The sequence below is a fragment of the Pygoscelis adeliae genome, unplaced genomic scaffold (genome assembly GCF_000699105.1).
Source record: "Pygoscelis adeliae isolate BGI_AS28 unplaced genomic scaffold, ASM69910v1 Scaffold179, whole genome shotgun sequence".
Classification (NCBI taxonomy): Eukaryota; Metazoa; Chordata; class Aves; order Sphenisciformes; family Spheniscidae; genus Pygoscelis; species Pygoscelis adeliae.
The window spans coordinates 2172443-2189112 of NW_008825612.1; the positions used below are offsets into that span (position 1 = coordinate 2172443).

At 45.1% G+C, this 16670-nt stretch overlaps 2 protein-coding genes across 2 annotated transcripts in view; one reads left to right on the forward strand and one right to left on the reverse strand.

Annotated features, from left to right (window-relative positions):
• Positions 1–1297: 1297 nt before the first annotated feature.
• On the forward strand, positions 1298–5956 carry TRMT5 (tRNA methyltransferase 5). The gene is made up of 4 exons (XM_009332734.1): positions 1298–1946; positions 2366–2490; positions 4049–4703; positions 5677–5956. Exons 1-4 carry the CDS (start codon positions 1388–1390, stop codon positions 5739–5741), a joined length of 1404 nt encoding a protein of 467 aa, XP_009331009.1. The 5' UTR covers positions 1298–1387; the 3' UTR covers positions 5742–5956.
• A 2575-nt stretch (positions 5957–8531) lies between these two features.
• MNAT1 (MNAT CDK-activating kinase assembly factor 1) overlaps positions 8532–16670 on the reverse strand; it is a gene marked incomplete at its 5' end in the record, with an annotated part of 110939 nt that continues 102800 nt past the window's right edge. Inside the window, one exon of the mRNA XM_009332753.1 lies at positions 8532–9745. Within this exon, the coding sequence (XP_009331028.1) occupies positions 9625–9745 (121 nt within the window). The remainder of the gene's footprint in view (positions 9746–16670) is intronic.

The following is a 16670-nucleotide window of genomic DNA, read 5'->3' on the forward strand; positions in this document are numbered from 1 at the left end:
CGGCCTCGGGAAGATGTTGGTCCTCTTGCGACAGGAGGGCTGCCGTGGCCTCCAACCAGACCCGGCGGGGGGGGGGCGTTTATCTTGCGGGCTGACCTAACGCCGAGAAGCCCGTGCGAACCAGGCCAGCAGTTTCCAGCTAGGGAGAAGGGGAATGCCTAAGAAAAACACTGGGGTGCTCTGGCCTCTGGATGAAGTCTTCCTCCTCTGTAGCAGACGTGAAGAATGTGATGTTTATTCTTGACTCAACAGGGAAAAGGAGGTGTGCTTTGCCAAAAACTTGGCTTAGGGAAATGAGCTGGCTTGGGGATGTAGGGAGTCCCAGCGAGGAGCTGGGATTTGGGGTGGGGGGAGGATGGGAGCGGGGCCAGCTTTGCTAGGGCTTGGGCGCAGCTCCTTTTCTGAAGAAGAGACCGCATGGCTTGTTACCCTGAAGGAGGGCAACAGCCCTGTAGATGTCTGAGGCAGGCAAGAGAACCGGCTTCCTCAGAGCTAGTTTGCATCCTCCTATCAACCCCCAATCTCAAAACAAACTTCCCAAGAAGGCAGGAGAAACGTCAGCCTCGCACACTACCGAAATCATTGGTTCCTGCCTAAGAGCAGCTGATGCAGAGTCAGGAAAGTTGGGCGCCTGTGGACTGTCTTTAGTGGAAGAAACCATTTATTTAGAGAAGTGTAAAGCTACTTTTCAAGTCCCCATCCTATGAATGAACTGTGGAGAGGGGTTCAGTTGCTTGAACAGACTTTACTAATGCTTCCCTGTACCTTTAAGGGGATTCTGCATTTAATTCATGGTCTTTCTGGCATGCAGCACGTGGAGCGAAGACACTACGGGGTGTGTAACCCCTTACCACTGGGGTACAGGAGGCAGAAATTGCTGAAGAGTGATTATGACCACAATTGCTAATAACTGTTTTCTAGCAACCACTGCTTGGTAATGAATTTTATCAGAGGCAGAAGGGATCCAACAGTAAGATCAAGACAGTAGAAGTTTTTCCATTTGGCTCACCGGGATTAATATCAAGTCCATTAGAACAAAGAGAGGTCATTGTATTTTGGCAGGGGGGGATTATCTCACTGCTTAAAGTTAGTTAACACTTAAGTCTAAAAATACCATTTGCAAAAGGACAGAAATTTGTAGTATATAATTCATAATAAAGAGCTGTACTAAACTATTGTGGATTGTTGGGTACAGATGGAAATTCTAGTTTAAGAGAACAGCAAATCCATGTGATTTGCAGCCTTTTTAATGGAATGATTACATAATGTCTATAAAATGAATAATTTCTCTTCTAGGACTTTATGGAGATTTGGATACTCTGCCAGACTACTGAAAACTAATCATTTTAGGACAGCTGCATCAAATACATCATTTCCAGCAGTTTGGATGGTATTGGCGCAATATTCTGGCAGAATACCTGGGCTCTCTGTAGTAGTAAAAAAAAAAAGTTTTTCTACAATGCCTGAAACTGTGGAGGATAAAGCTAATCTAGAACTGTATTCGCCGCATCCTGAAGTGCGTGGGATGACACTACTCAACAGAGAAGCTTTTAAAAGGACAGTTGTTGTTCCAGTTCTTAAAGTCAAGAAAGAAATTGTAAATAGTTTGCTAAAGTCCCTAAAACATATGGTACTACAGCGTCCTGGTCTAAAGCGAGTGGTTGAGGATCCCGAAGACGAGGACAGTAGACTTGTTATTTTGGATCCTCATAAAATACCAGAATTCTCATTGGGAGAATCGGAGCAAGAGGTATTAAAACAGCTTAATGTTTGTCCTGAGGTGTCCAAGTATAACTTAGAGCTGACTTACGAGAATTTCAAGTCGGAGGAGATCCTACGAGCAGTCCTTCCTGAAGGTCAAGAAGTCACCTCTGGATTTAGCCGTGTGGGTCACATAGCTCATTTGAATCTTAGGGATCATCAGCTACCGTACAGACATTTGATTGGTAGGTAAAACAACTCTTCTCCACAAAAGTAATTCGTATATTTTGTCTGTTGTTAAAAAGATATTTTAACAATTATTCTACCGATAAATTATTCCTTGCGCAAGGAAAACTTTTGAGCGCTTTTCCTTGCTTTGTATTTGGACTTTAAATAGCCTTGTGCTGATGCTGTAGCTGTGCACAGAAGGCACAGTTCTCCCCTCCTGCAGTAATTGTGGTCTCACTTCACTAAGCCTGGGGTCAGGGTAAAGTATGTGCCTTAGAAAGATGTTGTATCTGCAACCCTGAATCATCAGAGGAAGGTTGTTCTAATACATGCTTACTTTTGTTAATTTAACTGTAAACAGCAGTGTTTGTATCTCTTGTAGAACACTAAGAGGTTGTAGTCCCTTAACCGGAATATCTTTTGTCCTCTCTTTCAGGCCAGGTTATAATTGACAAGAATCCGGGAGTCACCTGCGTAGTGAATAAAACCAATATTATTGACAGCACATACAGAAATTTTCAAATGGAGGTGCTCGCTGGAGAGAGCAAACTAGTAACCAAGGTACAGGTGGTTTTCCCCTGTTATTTTAAACTTAATATGCTAAACCCCAAAGACATCTGCTGGAAGGATGTGATGAAGAGATGCTAGTAAGACCATTCCTTTGCACAGTGCCCTTCCTGACACTTGTTTTAGAGTGTAAGAGTTGGCAGTTACTTCTACGTTCGTTTGTCCTGGTCTGCCAAGAGCAAACCCTTAACCATAGGGATGATGAAGATACGTATTCTTTCAAGTTCGCAGCCTAGATTTTAATGATATGTAAAAGCCACTGAAGTAAAGGTTTCTTTCAGAGATACTCATTACAGACTTGTAGCAAGGGGTGTGTCTTAGTCTAAAGCCAAAATATTTAGTGGATTTGATCTAAGAAAATGTTGTTTCTTAATTTCACCAAGCCTTGTACAGTGGCTGGTATAGAACATGAGACCGTGTTTTTAAATGTCACTGGCTTTGCAACGCAGGCAAGATTTTGCCTATGCCTTTTCCTTTTCTGTCAGCAGCAAGACAAACCTCATCTTCTCTGTTTTGACATTTTTCAGGTGTAAAGCACTATGTAACTGCCAAGCATTCCTTACGTAGGGCTTCTTGTCTGTAGCTGGAAACTTGGCCACTGGTTTGACCAAAAAATACTTTTCCTAACTGTTAGCAGTTTTATACTTTTAGAAGAGAAAACATTAGATTACCAAATAAAAAAGTTTAATAGCTTGGTAGAACATCCTGTACATGCACAGAGAAGGCATTTGAATCGTCAAGGGGGAAGTGACAATCAAATATGCCGATGGTATTAGCTCATTAAGCACACATGTAGCATGCCACTGAGCTGCACGCTGAGGAGCGCAGGTACACTTCGGTGTGTTACTTGCTGGCAAAGCAAACGATGCAGTGATTGGGATCCAAAGTTCCTTTACTTCGGAGTCACACAATTCGAGCGTGGTGATGCAAAGTGAGCGTTACCTTGCATCCCACTCTCATCTGAATAAATACCGTTTCTTTTTAGGTCTGTTCTTAAGATAGTGGTCATCCCAAAGTTTGGGTTTGGATTAGTTTCCAGGCTGTCACCTTGAGAGATAAAACACAGTATTTTTTCAAACTGCAGAATTGGCTCCCAATGGCTTTGAATTTGGCTGACTCTTGCCATTCTTGTGCTGTATCATTCTCAGACGCTTATTTACTATGTGGACTCCGCTAAGGAGGGCTTGAGGCATCTTCCCAAGGTCTGCTTTCAATAAAGGAGTTGTCAGCCAGCCACAAAGCACTTGAAAAGCCTCAGATGTTTTGGGGTTTTTTTTATGGTCATTTTAAGTTGCTGCTTTATTTCCACCTGGTGATTGAGACATGCGTAAGCCAGCCATCTGGATTGACAGTTGGAACATTCCTTATGGCTGTTTCTGATGAGTAGATCTGTTTATACAAGATTCCTGTGTACTGCTAATGGGACAAATGTCAATGTACACATTACCTTTTGATAAAGCACCTTGGTTTTCAGCTGTCTCAATTACTGATAATGTTTAAACGTGTCTGGAGTTTGAACGCAGAGGCTTAACCAAATGTTCTGGACTTTCAGGTCAAAGAAAATAATATTGTGTATGAATTGGACTTTTCTAAAGTCTACTGGAACCCACGTCTTTCCACAGAACACGGCCGTATCATTGAGCTTTTAAAGCCCGGTGATGTCCTTTTCGATGTCTTTGCTGGGATTGGACCTTTTGCTATTCCAGCAGCAAAAAAAAAGTGCCACGTATTCGCAAACGATCTCAATCCTGAATCCTACAACTGGCTCCTGCACAACTGCAGACTAAACAAAGTAGACAACAAAATAAAAGCGTTCAATATGGATGGCAGGGACTTCCTCCTGGGGCCAGTAAGGGAAGAACTAAGTAAAGAGCTCCCGCTTCTGCAAGAAGAACAGAAAACCTCTTTTCATATAGTCATGAATTTGCCGGCTTTGGCTATTGAATTTCTAGGTGTTTTCAGGCATCTCTTGGTCGGGGAGCCATGCAGCGCTGCTGGCCTTCCCACTGTGCACTGCTACGGTTTCTCCAAACATGACAACCCCACCAAAGATATTCAAGAACGAGCTGAAGCTTCGCTGGGAACCTCCTTGGATGGACGCTGTTCTACTTACCTGGTTAGAAACGTTGCACCGAACAAGGAGATGCTGTGCATTAGTTTCCAGGTTCCAGCGGACGTGCTGTACAAGAGGCCCTGCCCTGGTGAAGGTAAGGAACGAGCCTCCTACGCGGCACTTGGATTTCAGGCTACACCTTTCGCTGTCTCAGGCTGGTCCCGCCTTGTCAGCCCTGTGGGCCACTTCAGCTGTGTGAGGGCGATGCTGTCCTCCGGTGTGAGCGCGGAGGTGGCCGGCAGGACTGAGCGCCTGCACGTGTGCAGCAGCTGGAGGGCTTCGTGCAGCGGTCCGCTCCTCTGATCCCAGCGCCAGCCTCCACAGGAAAAATGGTGGACTGGGGAGGACCGTCCCGCAGGCCGTAAACCAGACCTTAACGCCTTAGATTGCGTACTGGGGGAGGAGGGGGTATCTAACGCCACGCACACGTTTCTGTTAGCTGAATACTTAAGATCTGGAGCTTCATTTCCACCAGGGTGGAATGGCATACTTCCAAGGGACTGGTCCCAGTTCTGACCTTCTCCCTTACACTTGCATGGACTCAGTTTAGGTCTGGAGTCACCGCATCAGCAGAATCCAGTTCTGTACAATTTAATTGAGAAATAGGTATCTGTAGAGATCTTTAAAGTTGAATTTGATTTTTTTTTTTTGTACAATTGGTCATTTGCGTCTTGAAGTACTTGTAGACGCTAGTTGGTTTCAGTGATCTTGGGCTGTGCCCTACATGACAAGGGGGGAGGGAGGGGAGGCTTTCGGTCTGCAGTTACATGAACTGGAGGAAGGGAGTTTTGATAAAGCTTTAACACCATGAAACTTATTTTTACGCCGTTGTTGGGTAGCACCGGGATACAGGTCAAAATGCAGCTCCATACAGTTTTTTTGAAAGTCCTTTTTGGCATTTAGTAAAGACCCCCCATTATTGCTGTAACAGTTTTCATTTGTGACTGTTAATCCCGATTTTAACTCTCATCTCTTCCTGTTAAATCCCTTAAGCGTTAATGGCTTGTGGTTTAGTTCAGTCTGTTTACTGTACAGTAAATAACTCACTTCTTCCAACCTTCTTCCAGCAAACCCAGCCTCTAAACGTCTGTGTACCAGCAAAGATTTTTCTGAAGAAAAGTTACTGAGTTGAAGACTGGAGATACGGTAACTACCTTAGTAGGTTGCCTAAGGCGTACTTAGGTTACCTCTGGTTTGCCCCTTGAATTATTTGAAGCGTACCCGTGTTACCCATCTCGGGTGCCGAGATGCGTAATGCATGTTGCAGCTTTCCTCTGTGAGCCTTGCCTCCTGCATTTACCTCTTTTTTTAAATTGTGGGATCAATAAGGAGATCTAAATTGTCATTACTATAAAAAAAATAAAACTTCGCTTTTTTGTAATAAATGTGTTTTGGTGCTTTTCTGCTTTCGTTTCACACCCCGTGATAGTTCAGTGACACAGGCTGGGATGGTTTTCTGCTGTGTCACTTTGATAACGTGCGGTTTGTGGGGAAAACAGGCTTTTATATTTTGCCGGGTCTAGGAAGATGACTTGTATAAGCCTTGCATTGGATTCTCAATTGGATTGTCAAAACCATTGACAAATGGTTTTGGTGTTTAAGAATATTGGATTACTGTTAGCAGATGCACAAACAGCTCTTGTGTAAGCAAGATAACCTTTCAAAAACTTAACCCAAGATACAAAAAGGCCCAAATAGCCACATATACTCGTTCCTAGGCTTTTGAGTACTAAATGCTTTTTAACACTGAGATTTAGTTAGGGATTAGCTGACTCCTAACGTAGTGTTTGCCCACCGTTAAAGCAGGAAGGACTCTAATGCCGTTCGCGCAGTTGCAGATTAAGTACACGCTTGCGTTAAAGCACGAGACTGAAAACCAGTACCTGGCTGACCAGTCCTCTCGTCTTGAAACCGCGTCCTCCTGGGGCTTTTGCGCCTCTGCCGTCTCCCAGCTCTCCCCCTACCTCTCCGACCGCTCCCCTGCTGCAGTCCCTGGACGATCTCTCTGACTGGCTGCCTGTATTCTGCAGGGCTTTGAAAAGCCTCTGCCTTGTGATTTCCTCTTCTTACCCATCCGAACTATTGCTGGGCAACGTCAACCACAAATAGTTCCTTTGGACAGAGGAACTCCGATCGCCCTCTTGGTTTCAGATATTTTCCTTCAGTCCCAGCTCAGCGCTCATGCCTAGCAACTCGGTTCCAGATGTCCGTCGGCCTCCCTGGCTCTGCTGCTGTGGCTCCATCACTGGGGCCTGTAACCTGATGTCTTGGTTCTCACCCAAACAACCGCTAAGGCCCAGAGATTTGTTTTGCTCAGTGGCTCTATGTTACAGCCTTTCCCTTGGTGACACGGCCGGTGCTTTTGAGCAAGCCTTCACAGCTTGGTTACCGCTAGATTGCATTTATCAAACCAGGGGAAAAAAAAAATGATCATGACTCACTGGCGCTATCGCGAAAGCTGCTGTACAGATTACTTCCCTGGCCTGCCGCTCCAGCCCGAGTATTCCTCCACCGGCCTTTGAAATGGTATCGCAACAGCTTTAACCTGTTTGTCCTCGCTGTCAATGACAGGCACATCGCATCCTCTCCCTACCGGTCACTGCTCCTCTAAGAGCAAGCGCTGGACTCTCGCCTCCAGCCTGCGATGCTATCCCTGCTGTCTGTTACGCTTTCTAACACCGCCGCGTGCTTTCCTACCGCTGCCCCGTGGGTTTCCCATAAACATCTGAAAGCTGCTCTTATTTTCCAGAGCCCTCCATAAATGCTGTAGCGATAAGGCCCTCGACCATTCTGGAATGATCTACGCTAACGCGCCTGCCTGTACTGCCGGAGACCGCCGGTCCCTTTGACTGTGTGCATTGCCTCACAGTCCACATTTAGGGCTTCTCGGCACTACTGCACTACCGGCAACCTGGCTTTGATCACCGGTTTGGTGTTAAGCAAGTCAACTACGTAACTGATTTTCAGCACGTGACTAAAGTATCCCGGGGCAGGGAAGGATTTTAATTCTTAGAAGTTTTGGTCACTTAAGGACTAAATGCCATTGTTATTTTAGCAGCATAACTTTAGTTTAGAGGCAAGTCAATGGATTATATGTAGCTACACTCGTAACCAGGGGTTTTTCCGTATTTCTGTGCAGTTGCCACTTGTGCGTATAACCCTTCCACAGGAAATAGCAAACGACAGCCAACATACACACAAGTTGCGTGAGTGTATTTAAATGATGCATATTAAAATGCATACGCAGTTCTGCATTCATTAGGGCAATGACCTGAGGCTTTACAAACGGAATATAAAGCAGATCATCGGTGAGGTATATTTTTACCAGTCCGGGTGAGCCCGGAATAGTACAGACTCCCCCTGGCTGCTGCTACTCCCTCCCAGGGTCCCGAGCTGAATCCCAGAAGGACTGCTGCTATCTTCTTTGTCCTGGAAACGGGAGACAGGCTGTCGGGCATCTGTGACAGAGGGAATGAACTCCCACAGCTTCTGGCTGCTAGGAAAACAACCGGCTAGGCCCAGCGGTGGTGGCAGCCATCTACCACGAGCGAGGGAATGGATAAATAAAGGGCATGTCAACTTTCAGGCCTTACAGCGGAGAGGAAAGGAGGAAGGGCCGCAGGCAGAAAGCAGCACTCGTCTCGACTGCAACACAAGTGCAGTCGTATGAGTGGTGTCTCAACGTGCACCGCACAGCTGAGTCCTGCAACGCCCAGCCACGGGCTTTCTGTCTGAGGCCAGGCCACCTGCCCCTGCGGCAGGGAGCACTACGCCGCAGGCTACGACCTTTCCTACACCTCCGCCTTGCGTGCAACGTTACCTGTCTGTCGGCAACTCTTCTGGATTTCAGAGAAAGGGCAATGGAAATTTTGGCGCCTCCCTTCACTTTCCTTAATAAAGGAAGCACCAAGTCTGAAATACAGCTTATTCTTCTCTTTATTACAACATCGAAAAAGTACATTTGTTTAGTACACTCCTCAGAGCAGTATTCAACAGCTATTAACAGATGACCCATAAAACATGGTCCAGGCTTTGCTCTGGAGGCGCTCGCTGTCCTGAGCGGTTTCCCATCCCCTGCAGTTCACACACACTCAGGGCAGAGACCAATCCCGCCACAGGAAGCCCATCTCTGCTGCAATTCATCTACGTTCCACTACAAGGAGAGGGGAAGGAATACATAAAAGCAGCAGATCAAGTGGCAAGGGTCATCCCAAAAGCCAGACAAAGGGATGTTCCTGCCAAAAGAAGCTCCTGAACACGTGACAGAAAAGTTGCAAAACGGAGCTAAACAGGAAAAAAACAAAACCAATTTTGACTACTTTAATGACCTAGCCTTGTATCGAGGCTTCTTAGATTGCTTCTAGAGGAGCTCAGTTGAAAGACTTTCAGCTAAAGATTTGTTTTTCCAGACAAAGGTAAGAACCAAGTGACATCAGGAAGGATCCCGCATAAGAGTCGTGTCGGCATGGTTCCGGGGTTTCTCGTCTCATCCAGCTGGCAGGAGGAAAAACCCACTTGTCTGAACTGGGGAAACTAGTTTTATGGGAAGAAAACGTAGGCTTGAATATTGACACTAAATGTTATAATCAAAATGGCATTTAAATGCTTGTGCAAATAAAACCCTGCAATAAGAGTAAAACCACAAACTTTAATAAAAAAGTCTGGCTTTATTTAAAAAAAATTTACAAGTGTATTTCTTTAAACCTCAAACATACACAGCTGAGTTATTCACATCTTCCATTAGATGTGGCTTATTGCTTCAGCCTCCCTCAGCAAAGTGCCACATGACTAATGAGTTTCCCCCTCCACAAAAATGTATCTACCATTTTACAAAGCTCTCGTGCAGACGGGGGTTTTTTTTCCCCCTTTAACACTTAAACACAGCTGGTTTGACACAGAAAAGTGACTGCAGCTTAGCCGTTGTGCAGATGGCAGCAATTTTACCCAACCTTTGCTGGCTTGATTTGCTTCTTGCTCCGTTCGGTGTCCCTTGATCACAGGCTGATGCACACTGGCTAACTGGGGTGCCAGAAAAGACCACTGAAAGCATCCTGTAAGGCTCGGTGACAAGCAAGAGAAGAAGTGTAGCCCCCAGCAAGATCCTGCGGAGAGGCGGCTCGTACGTGGTTGAGATACCTAAAACAAAGAGAAGCATTATTTTAGAGCAGATCATCAAACACCTGCGTAGTTCAGAGTACGGTGAGGTCGAAGCTACTTTTTGGGAGAAAGCAAGGAGATGGAGGTGCCTACTGCTAGCCACCTATGAACGTCTCGGTATAAAACCCCCGTTAGTAAAAACAATGACGACGCTGATGCACCTTCAGCCAAGCCGCCCAACCGGCGCACCGAAAAAACTTGGATCTTTGCAATAGGTTGCACAGGGTTAAGTACACTCACTGGTTTGTATTTTCCGTGCTCGCTCTGGGGGAAGGGTTGCATTTTCCCTCCTTTGATAGTTCCTTCTAAGACGATGACGACGACAACACAAGCTTTCCTGCACTCCCACAGGAGTCGGAGGGTTTCAGCTCTGTCCAGTTAATGCTGGGCGCTCCCAAGAGCCGACTGTGCCGGTTGCTCTGATGACAACAGGGCTGCATTTTCTGCTCTCGGGCCTACCTGTATCTGGAGTAAGTCCACTGACACGAGGGAATTAGATCTGCAGGAAGCTGTCGTCAACATTTTGGCTAAAGAAGCCTCTAAACTTCACCGTTAATTAAGCATCATCACCCATTTGCAGAGCCACCTAATTTTACACCAAACCAGCCAGACCGATGAGTTGACATTGAAATGCGCTTACCTACGCTGGCACAGCCGCAAGCTCTTGGCTCCCCTTAGCTCCTTCTGAGGGCTCCAACCCAGCCGTGCACGCCAAGAGCTCCCATTAAAGGTGTCTGCTCCGTGGGGCTTGAATGGTTTCATTCAATGCTGTGTAACCCTATAGTTCTTGCACCCCACATAAAACAGATACGAGACCGGATTCTCAGCTAGTTTTGCACCCAAACCCCACCAAATACAAAGACAGACACGGGCTGTAGCCTTGCACGATCAGCACAACGACCGTCTCAAATTCTGAACACCAGATAAAATACCGTAAATGAGAACTGCTTTGCACAGTTGCCCTGTAAGCCACTGAGCTTCAGCTAGCTGTTTTGATTCATCACTTGGTACATGTTGCTCCTGGGAAGGTTGAGTCATTCCACCCCTGGCTTGGCAATTCAAGCATAAACTTGCAAAATGCATACAGCCTTTTATAATGTTATCCCGAGAAACCTAAAACAGCTGCACTTTTGGCAGGAAAATACAGGACCACCAGTAAAATATCCAAAACAGTTGCATCTTTTAATTTATGACTGTACACTGTTTCCATAAAGAGTATATAAAACAGGTCAGATTTTATAGGTAAGACATAATAAACAGTCATACCCATTGATGCCATAAATGTGTAGAAAAAGAGGTTACTTAGAAATTAATTACAGTTTTAAAACTGTATTTCTTGCACCTTATAACCACAATGCACAGACATGAGCAACACTTCTGGGTGATTGCTGGTGAGATACTAAAGTTAAGGGACTGAATTTGCCTCCTGTGGCTGAGTTGAGGTGAGCTCTGCCGCTTTGTTCAACTTGTGATGGAGTCCGCTCCTCGCTGCTGGACACCGGTTCTCATCAGCACGGGCACAGACAGCAGGGCACAAACCCTTTCAATAGTGTTTAGTCCAAAGGGAATCTACAAACACAGCAGCAAAGCTGGTCCCGTCTCTTAATTTGCAAGGGAAGACGGTCTGCAGAGCGCTCCTGTTTTGTGGGAGAATGCACTTAATAGATTTTTAATTTTATTTTTTTTTTAAACATTCTTGTTACTTGTCCTTTAATATTTTAGGAGGAAAATCTCGTCCTTCCCAAAGGCCTTTTACAACTGCCATGGGAGGCAGGAGCTCCTTCCCCCCACCAGGAATGATGAAGCGATACTGACAACGACAAATAATTTCCTTCAAAACGCTGCTGTGAAACTACCTCCACCCTCCAAACCAGAGAGTCTTATAAAAATCAATTCCCACCTCAGATTTTACTTCTATCATATTTATTTCATTGCACAAACTTCATTTTCCACTCATGCATGGAACAGTCCGGAGGAAACGGGGTTATTTTACATTCCTATATTAACAAAGGTTGGTTGTGCGGTTTTCATTACTTATCTTTCGTTACTTTTCTTGTATCACTAAAGGAGAGAGGAAGAGTCTATTGTTTCCCTTTTTTTAGGTCATCTGAAATGGGGGCATCAGTTTCATACGAAGGCCTGATTTACAGCCATTACAGCATTTATAGTTAATTGGTATGCGATCTCTGAAGCAGCACAAAATCATTGCCAAAAAGGCCCAGATCAACTTTTACTACGGCGACCTGCATTAATTCTCCTTACTCCTGTGAAACAAGCACGACACGCTGCCGGCTGTCAAGCGAGGTCTTTAGTTTCTTGTTAAGTATCTAAACTTACTGCTCTTGACCCATTTAATTACTGTGGTGCACCAGGCAATCGCAAAGAATCTGCCACGCTGAAGCCACGCAATGAGAAGCGAATGTTGCGCCGGCTTTTCCGCACCGATCCCTGTCTTTGCTGCCTGAATCCAGCCGTGCCCTTCACCGGAATATCTCTCTGAACTGGATTCCTGGGGTTTCTGGCAGAGGTCAGCACATCTTTTCATGTACACCTTTACAACAGCAGCAGGAAGAAGCGCTTGCCAAGTCTTATTTCCAAAAAGTCAAGCTCCGTTAGGTCTTGGGACCTGGAGGTAATTGCTCTCACTAGTTAGCAAATTCCAGCACACTAGGTCTGTTTTTCATAGGTTTATTTTAAGTACCTGTAAATCTTATAAGCAGAAACCAGGAAAAAGAGGTTTGCTTTTTCTGGTGCACAGTTTTTTAATGTAACTTGTTTTTACTGAGAGCAGACTAAACTCTGAAGTTAAAAAAAGCCTGCACTATTATTTTTGAGCAGGGCTAAAGGGCTGTGTGTTCTCTGCCCCATGGTTTCACGCTTCCCGTTCACCATAATGCCTACACTCTGCTTCAGGCTCTGCCCAAACAAGCCCCCTTTCCTTCGTTGCAGCCATTGGATGTTGATCTTCCCCATTAACCTTTCACGTCAGTTAAAACACATCGTATTTTGTTCTTCATGAGCCTTAAGGGGACTCATTCCTGACCTTTAGTTTCTCATCACCACGTGAAGGGGGAAAAAAAAAAAAAGCCTCCTGTTTTCAAGGAAAGAGGTGTAATTCACACTTGGTGCAGAGGCTCAGAATCAAGCTGGTCATTCCTGGGGGTGGGTTTCCTTCGTGTTTTCTCTTTCCGAAGGCCATGTCACCATCACTTCATCAGGAACGACTGGGACCGCTGGAGAACTACGCAGTGATGCTCAGCGTGGCAGCGGGTGCGATGCCCCGTGCCTTGCCACCTGCTGCCCAGGCAGCCTCAGCACCTCTTGGCATTGCCGTTTCTGAGAGCCAGAGGACCCAACACCAGCTCGTCAGGCGGTAACACCCGAGACCACCGGCAAACGTCCCTTCACTGCTCGACAGGGTGGTCTCGTTTCAGAGAAATTCAGGAAAGACTTCAGAAACAATCAGAGAGGATGGAGAAACAGCACAATCAAACAAGCAAACCAGGCTAAAAAAATCAAAACCTGAAAAAAAACCAAAAAACAAACAAACCAAAACACCAAAACATCCAACCAACAAGCCAAAAACACCCCACAGCACTTCCCTCCACCCACCCAACTGAAAGTATCAGTGCTTGGGATTATTTCAAACAATCTTCCCCCATCTACCCAAGATAAATACACTCCCACTGGTGTTTCTGCAGACGCATCATTGGAGGTACATGTGGAGTACTCTGCATTTGGCATACAGATTTTACTTTTTTTGATCTATTAGGTATTTTATGGGGGTGAAGAAAAGAAAAATCACTCACAAGTTGTTTGACCAAAAAAAAGATAATGTAGTTCTATTCCACAGAATAGATTTACTGCTCATGTGATTATCCGCAGTATCCAAGACAGAAAGTAATGGGGCAGACATTAGATCTGGGAAATTTTCCAGATTCATCATTTAAATAATAAATAGTGGCTGCATGAAAGCAAGCAAAATACTCTGGTTTGGAAAACTGTGTAAAGCATTAGTAATGCAGTAGCATACGCTGCATTCCTGAACCTTTCTGGAGACAATATTTTCATTAGATTTATCAAGTCTCTAAGATGAGCTATCGCTGCGTTATTCAGAGTATCCTTGCAGAGACTGGGTCTTATCAGATGAGAGATGCACATAAGAAACCGGATTTTCTCTGGCCTGTTTTTCGTTGAGGAATGCGTGGCCTGGGTTACTCTATAGCCCCTGAGCAGGTAAAAAACGAGCTCCTCCGCTCAACTCCGGTTTTGTTTGAACCAGTTCTAGCACACAGTCAGTTCATGCAGCCAAAGCAGAATTTGTTTATAAAGTGAGCCAAGTTCATTGCTGTTCTTCATTAAATAGCCCTGGGAAATTCATTTGGGAACAGGCCTTCGCTAGGTGTTATTCAAATATGGTGTGGCTCTCCCTGTCTCGGAGACTGTAATGTCTATGGTAGGACAAAAACACAACATAAAGCTGATACTCAAAGAAGTCCAGAACAGCAACTGATCCTTCCACAGACTAGCTACAAGCCTGATCCCAGGTCCTCAAAAGTCAAAAAGCAGTCTTTCATCTATTTTAGCAGACACTCTTTGGGCACTATCGTTGTATTTCGATCTTAACAAACCAACCAGCTATTACTGGTGTCAGAAAGTCCTGAAACTGACCCCCAGCCAGCACAGCCTGTTCCAACATTTAATGCAACTTCTACACAACCATGAACTCAGCAAAGGCTCCTCACGAGTCCAACTCAGTACCTCCCGCGAGCCTTGCACCATGGCCAAGGTCACGCTTCCAGCCCTGATGGCAGCGAGGCACCTACCATCAGCCGCTCTTCTCCTCCACCCTCCAGGACAACAAGGACTAAATGGGAAAAATCTATTTAACAGTTGAATGGGGAAAACTGTTACCTGGAAAGGAATAGGTCCATGGCTGCCTCAAGGAACCAAGACGTCATTTGGTTGATAAATACAGCGTAACAGTTTTAATTCTTTCATTTGGATGTGACCACAAAGTCAAAAAAAATGGACAACAAATGATTCGGTGTGGGGTTTGCTGCAAGCACCAGCAAACGGGCAGGCAGCTACCCACTGCGATAGCTGAGGGGGGGTTGTTACTTGGTTGGGTCTTTTTTAATGCCTCTGGATATCATGCCTCTGTGTATACAATTGCAGCAATCAGTGTGAATATCAAAAAACTGCTAAGCATGATGAGGTCCAAATACGACAGATCCCAAGGCAGACAGAAAAAGAATGTATTTTTAACCAGATTATGTCACCTGTTAGTCTTGCAGCAGGACAAGACCAAATACAGCCCACAGTGCAGGGGTACAAGGAACCTCTAAATACCACAATACAGTTTTTGCTACCAAAAAATCCTGCCGAAGACAACAAGAGAGCTACCATAAACACCACCCTTGAAGCCCCAGCAATCCCCCGTGCAGACAGCAGATCCACCAGTTCAGATTTAGCTTAGTAAGCCAGTCTGGTTTTTTATTATTAACAATACTGCTTAACTATGCTCATTTTCTGAGGGCTTAGTGAGCAGAAATTGCTCACCAAGGTGTCAAGATGAGTGCCAGATCCCAGCCTTTTCCATGCCACCAAGTTGCTCAGCCCATTTCATGTACCCATACCCCAAGAAACTGCCGCAGAACTGTCACTTACTCATCACGATTCACAAAGCTGTGCCCGGAGTTCCTCTCATTCAACCCAGCACGTGACCAGGTGTAGAAGCTTACGGCGTGCTTGTAAAACCCCCGCCTATGCCTCCAACGCAGGACACGCAGTAGTGATTCTCTTATTTAGGGGCTGAAGCTGCCAGAATTGACTGCTGAATGCACAGTTGGTATTACGAGCAAACCCTCTGGTTCCAACTGACTTTACCTTTAATGACATTTCCAGGGGCTCGCTTGAATTGCTTGGAAATAAACGTATCGATACTTAGATGATGTTTGAGTATTTTTTCCCCCTTTTACTTCAGAGGGAAACTTAACCGACTTTCCAATAAGCTGAAGTCTTCATTTTGCAATCAATTCTTCAAAATCAGATGCCTACTGACTCTAAAGGGTCTCTATTTATCACAATGAAGATTTAAGAAAAATCTTCTTAATTGGGAGTTTGACTTCATGGCTCTTACAACTTTTATTTCTCGGTTTTAGGTCTTTTTAAGTGAAAGTTATTTCTATCAGAAATAACTTTTCCCAGTAGAAAAGCCAAGAAAACCCCAACCCACCAAATCAATAAACGAAATCCAGGACCTCTAGTGATTCTTTTCCGCCTCTTCCATCTGCTTTTTCTAAATAGCAATTTGTTTCAAACGCTGTCAGAGTGTTTCTGGGCAGGAGTACATGTCAACTGCATGTGGTGAAACAAAGTTCTTTAAAATAAAAGTAAAACGGGTCTGCCACAGCACGCCTCAGCTAAGATGGAACAGCACAGACGTCTGCTACCGGACACTGAAGAAGGAAAAACAAAGCCTAGAAAAGCAGTATTAGCCGTGAAACAGCTGTCTCTGATAAAGCCAGTTCTGACTCCAAAGGTAGCAATCAGTGATGAGTTATTCCTCCCTCTCTTCCCCCATTCCTCTTCTCCCTTATATCAAAGGGCAAACATTTCAGATCCTGGCAGCCCAAAGCCACACGTGCCCTTGCTGTGACGGCAACCCGGCAGCATCTTGGGGCTCAGTGCTCCCGCTCCAAAAGCGGCAGCTTCGCTCCTTGCTATTCAGCACTGCAGTGACCAATAAAAGAATCTCCAGAGTGTTTAACATAAAAACTAAGGCACTTTTATTTGATGGTTCACATAAACTGTTTCCTCTTTCAATGGTGAAACACGTACATAAACTGTAAGGTATATCTAATTACCTGTATCAGAGATTTTGTTACAAATTACATATGAC

Bases quoted from the DNA above. Each gene is read 5' to 3' on its own strand.
- TRMT5 (XM_009332734.1), top strand. From the start codon at position 1,388: ATGGTATTGGCGCAATATTCTGGCAGAATACCTGGGCTCTCTGTAGTA. The intron at 2,491-4,048 runs GTACAGGTGGTT...CTGGACTTTCAG, and splicing joins AGAGCAAACTAGTAACCAAG to GTCAAAGAAAATAATATTGT. The intron at 4,704-5,676 runs GTAAGGAACGAG...ACCTTCTTCCAG, and splicing joins GAGGCCCTGCCCTGGTGAAG to CAAACCCAGCCTCTAAACGT.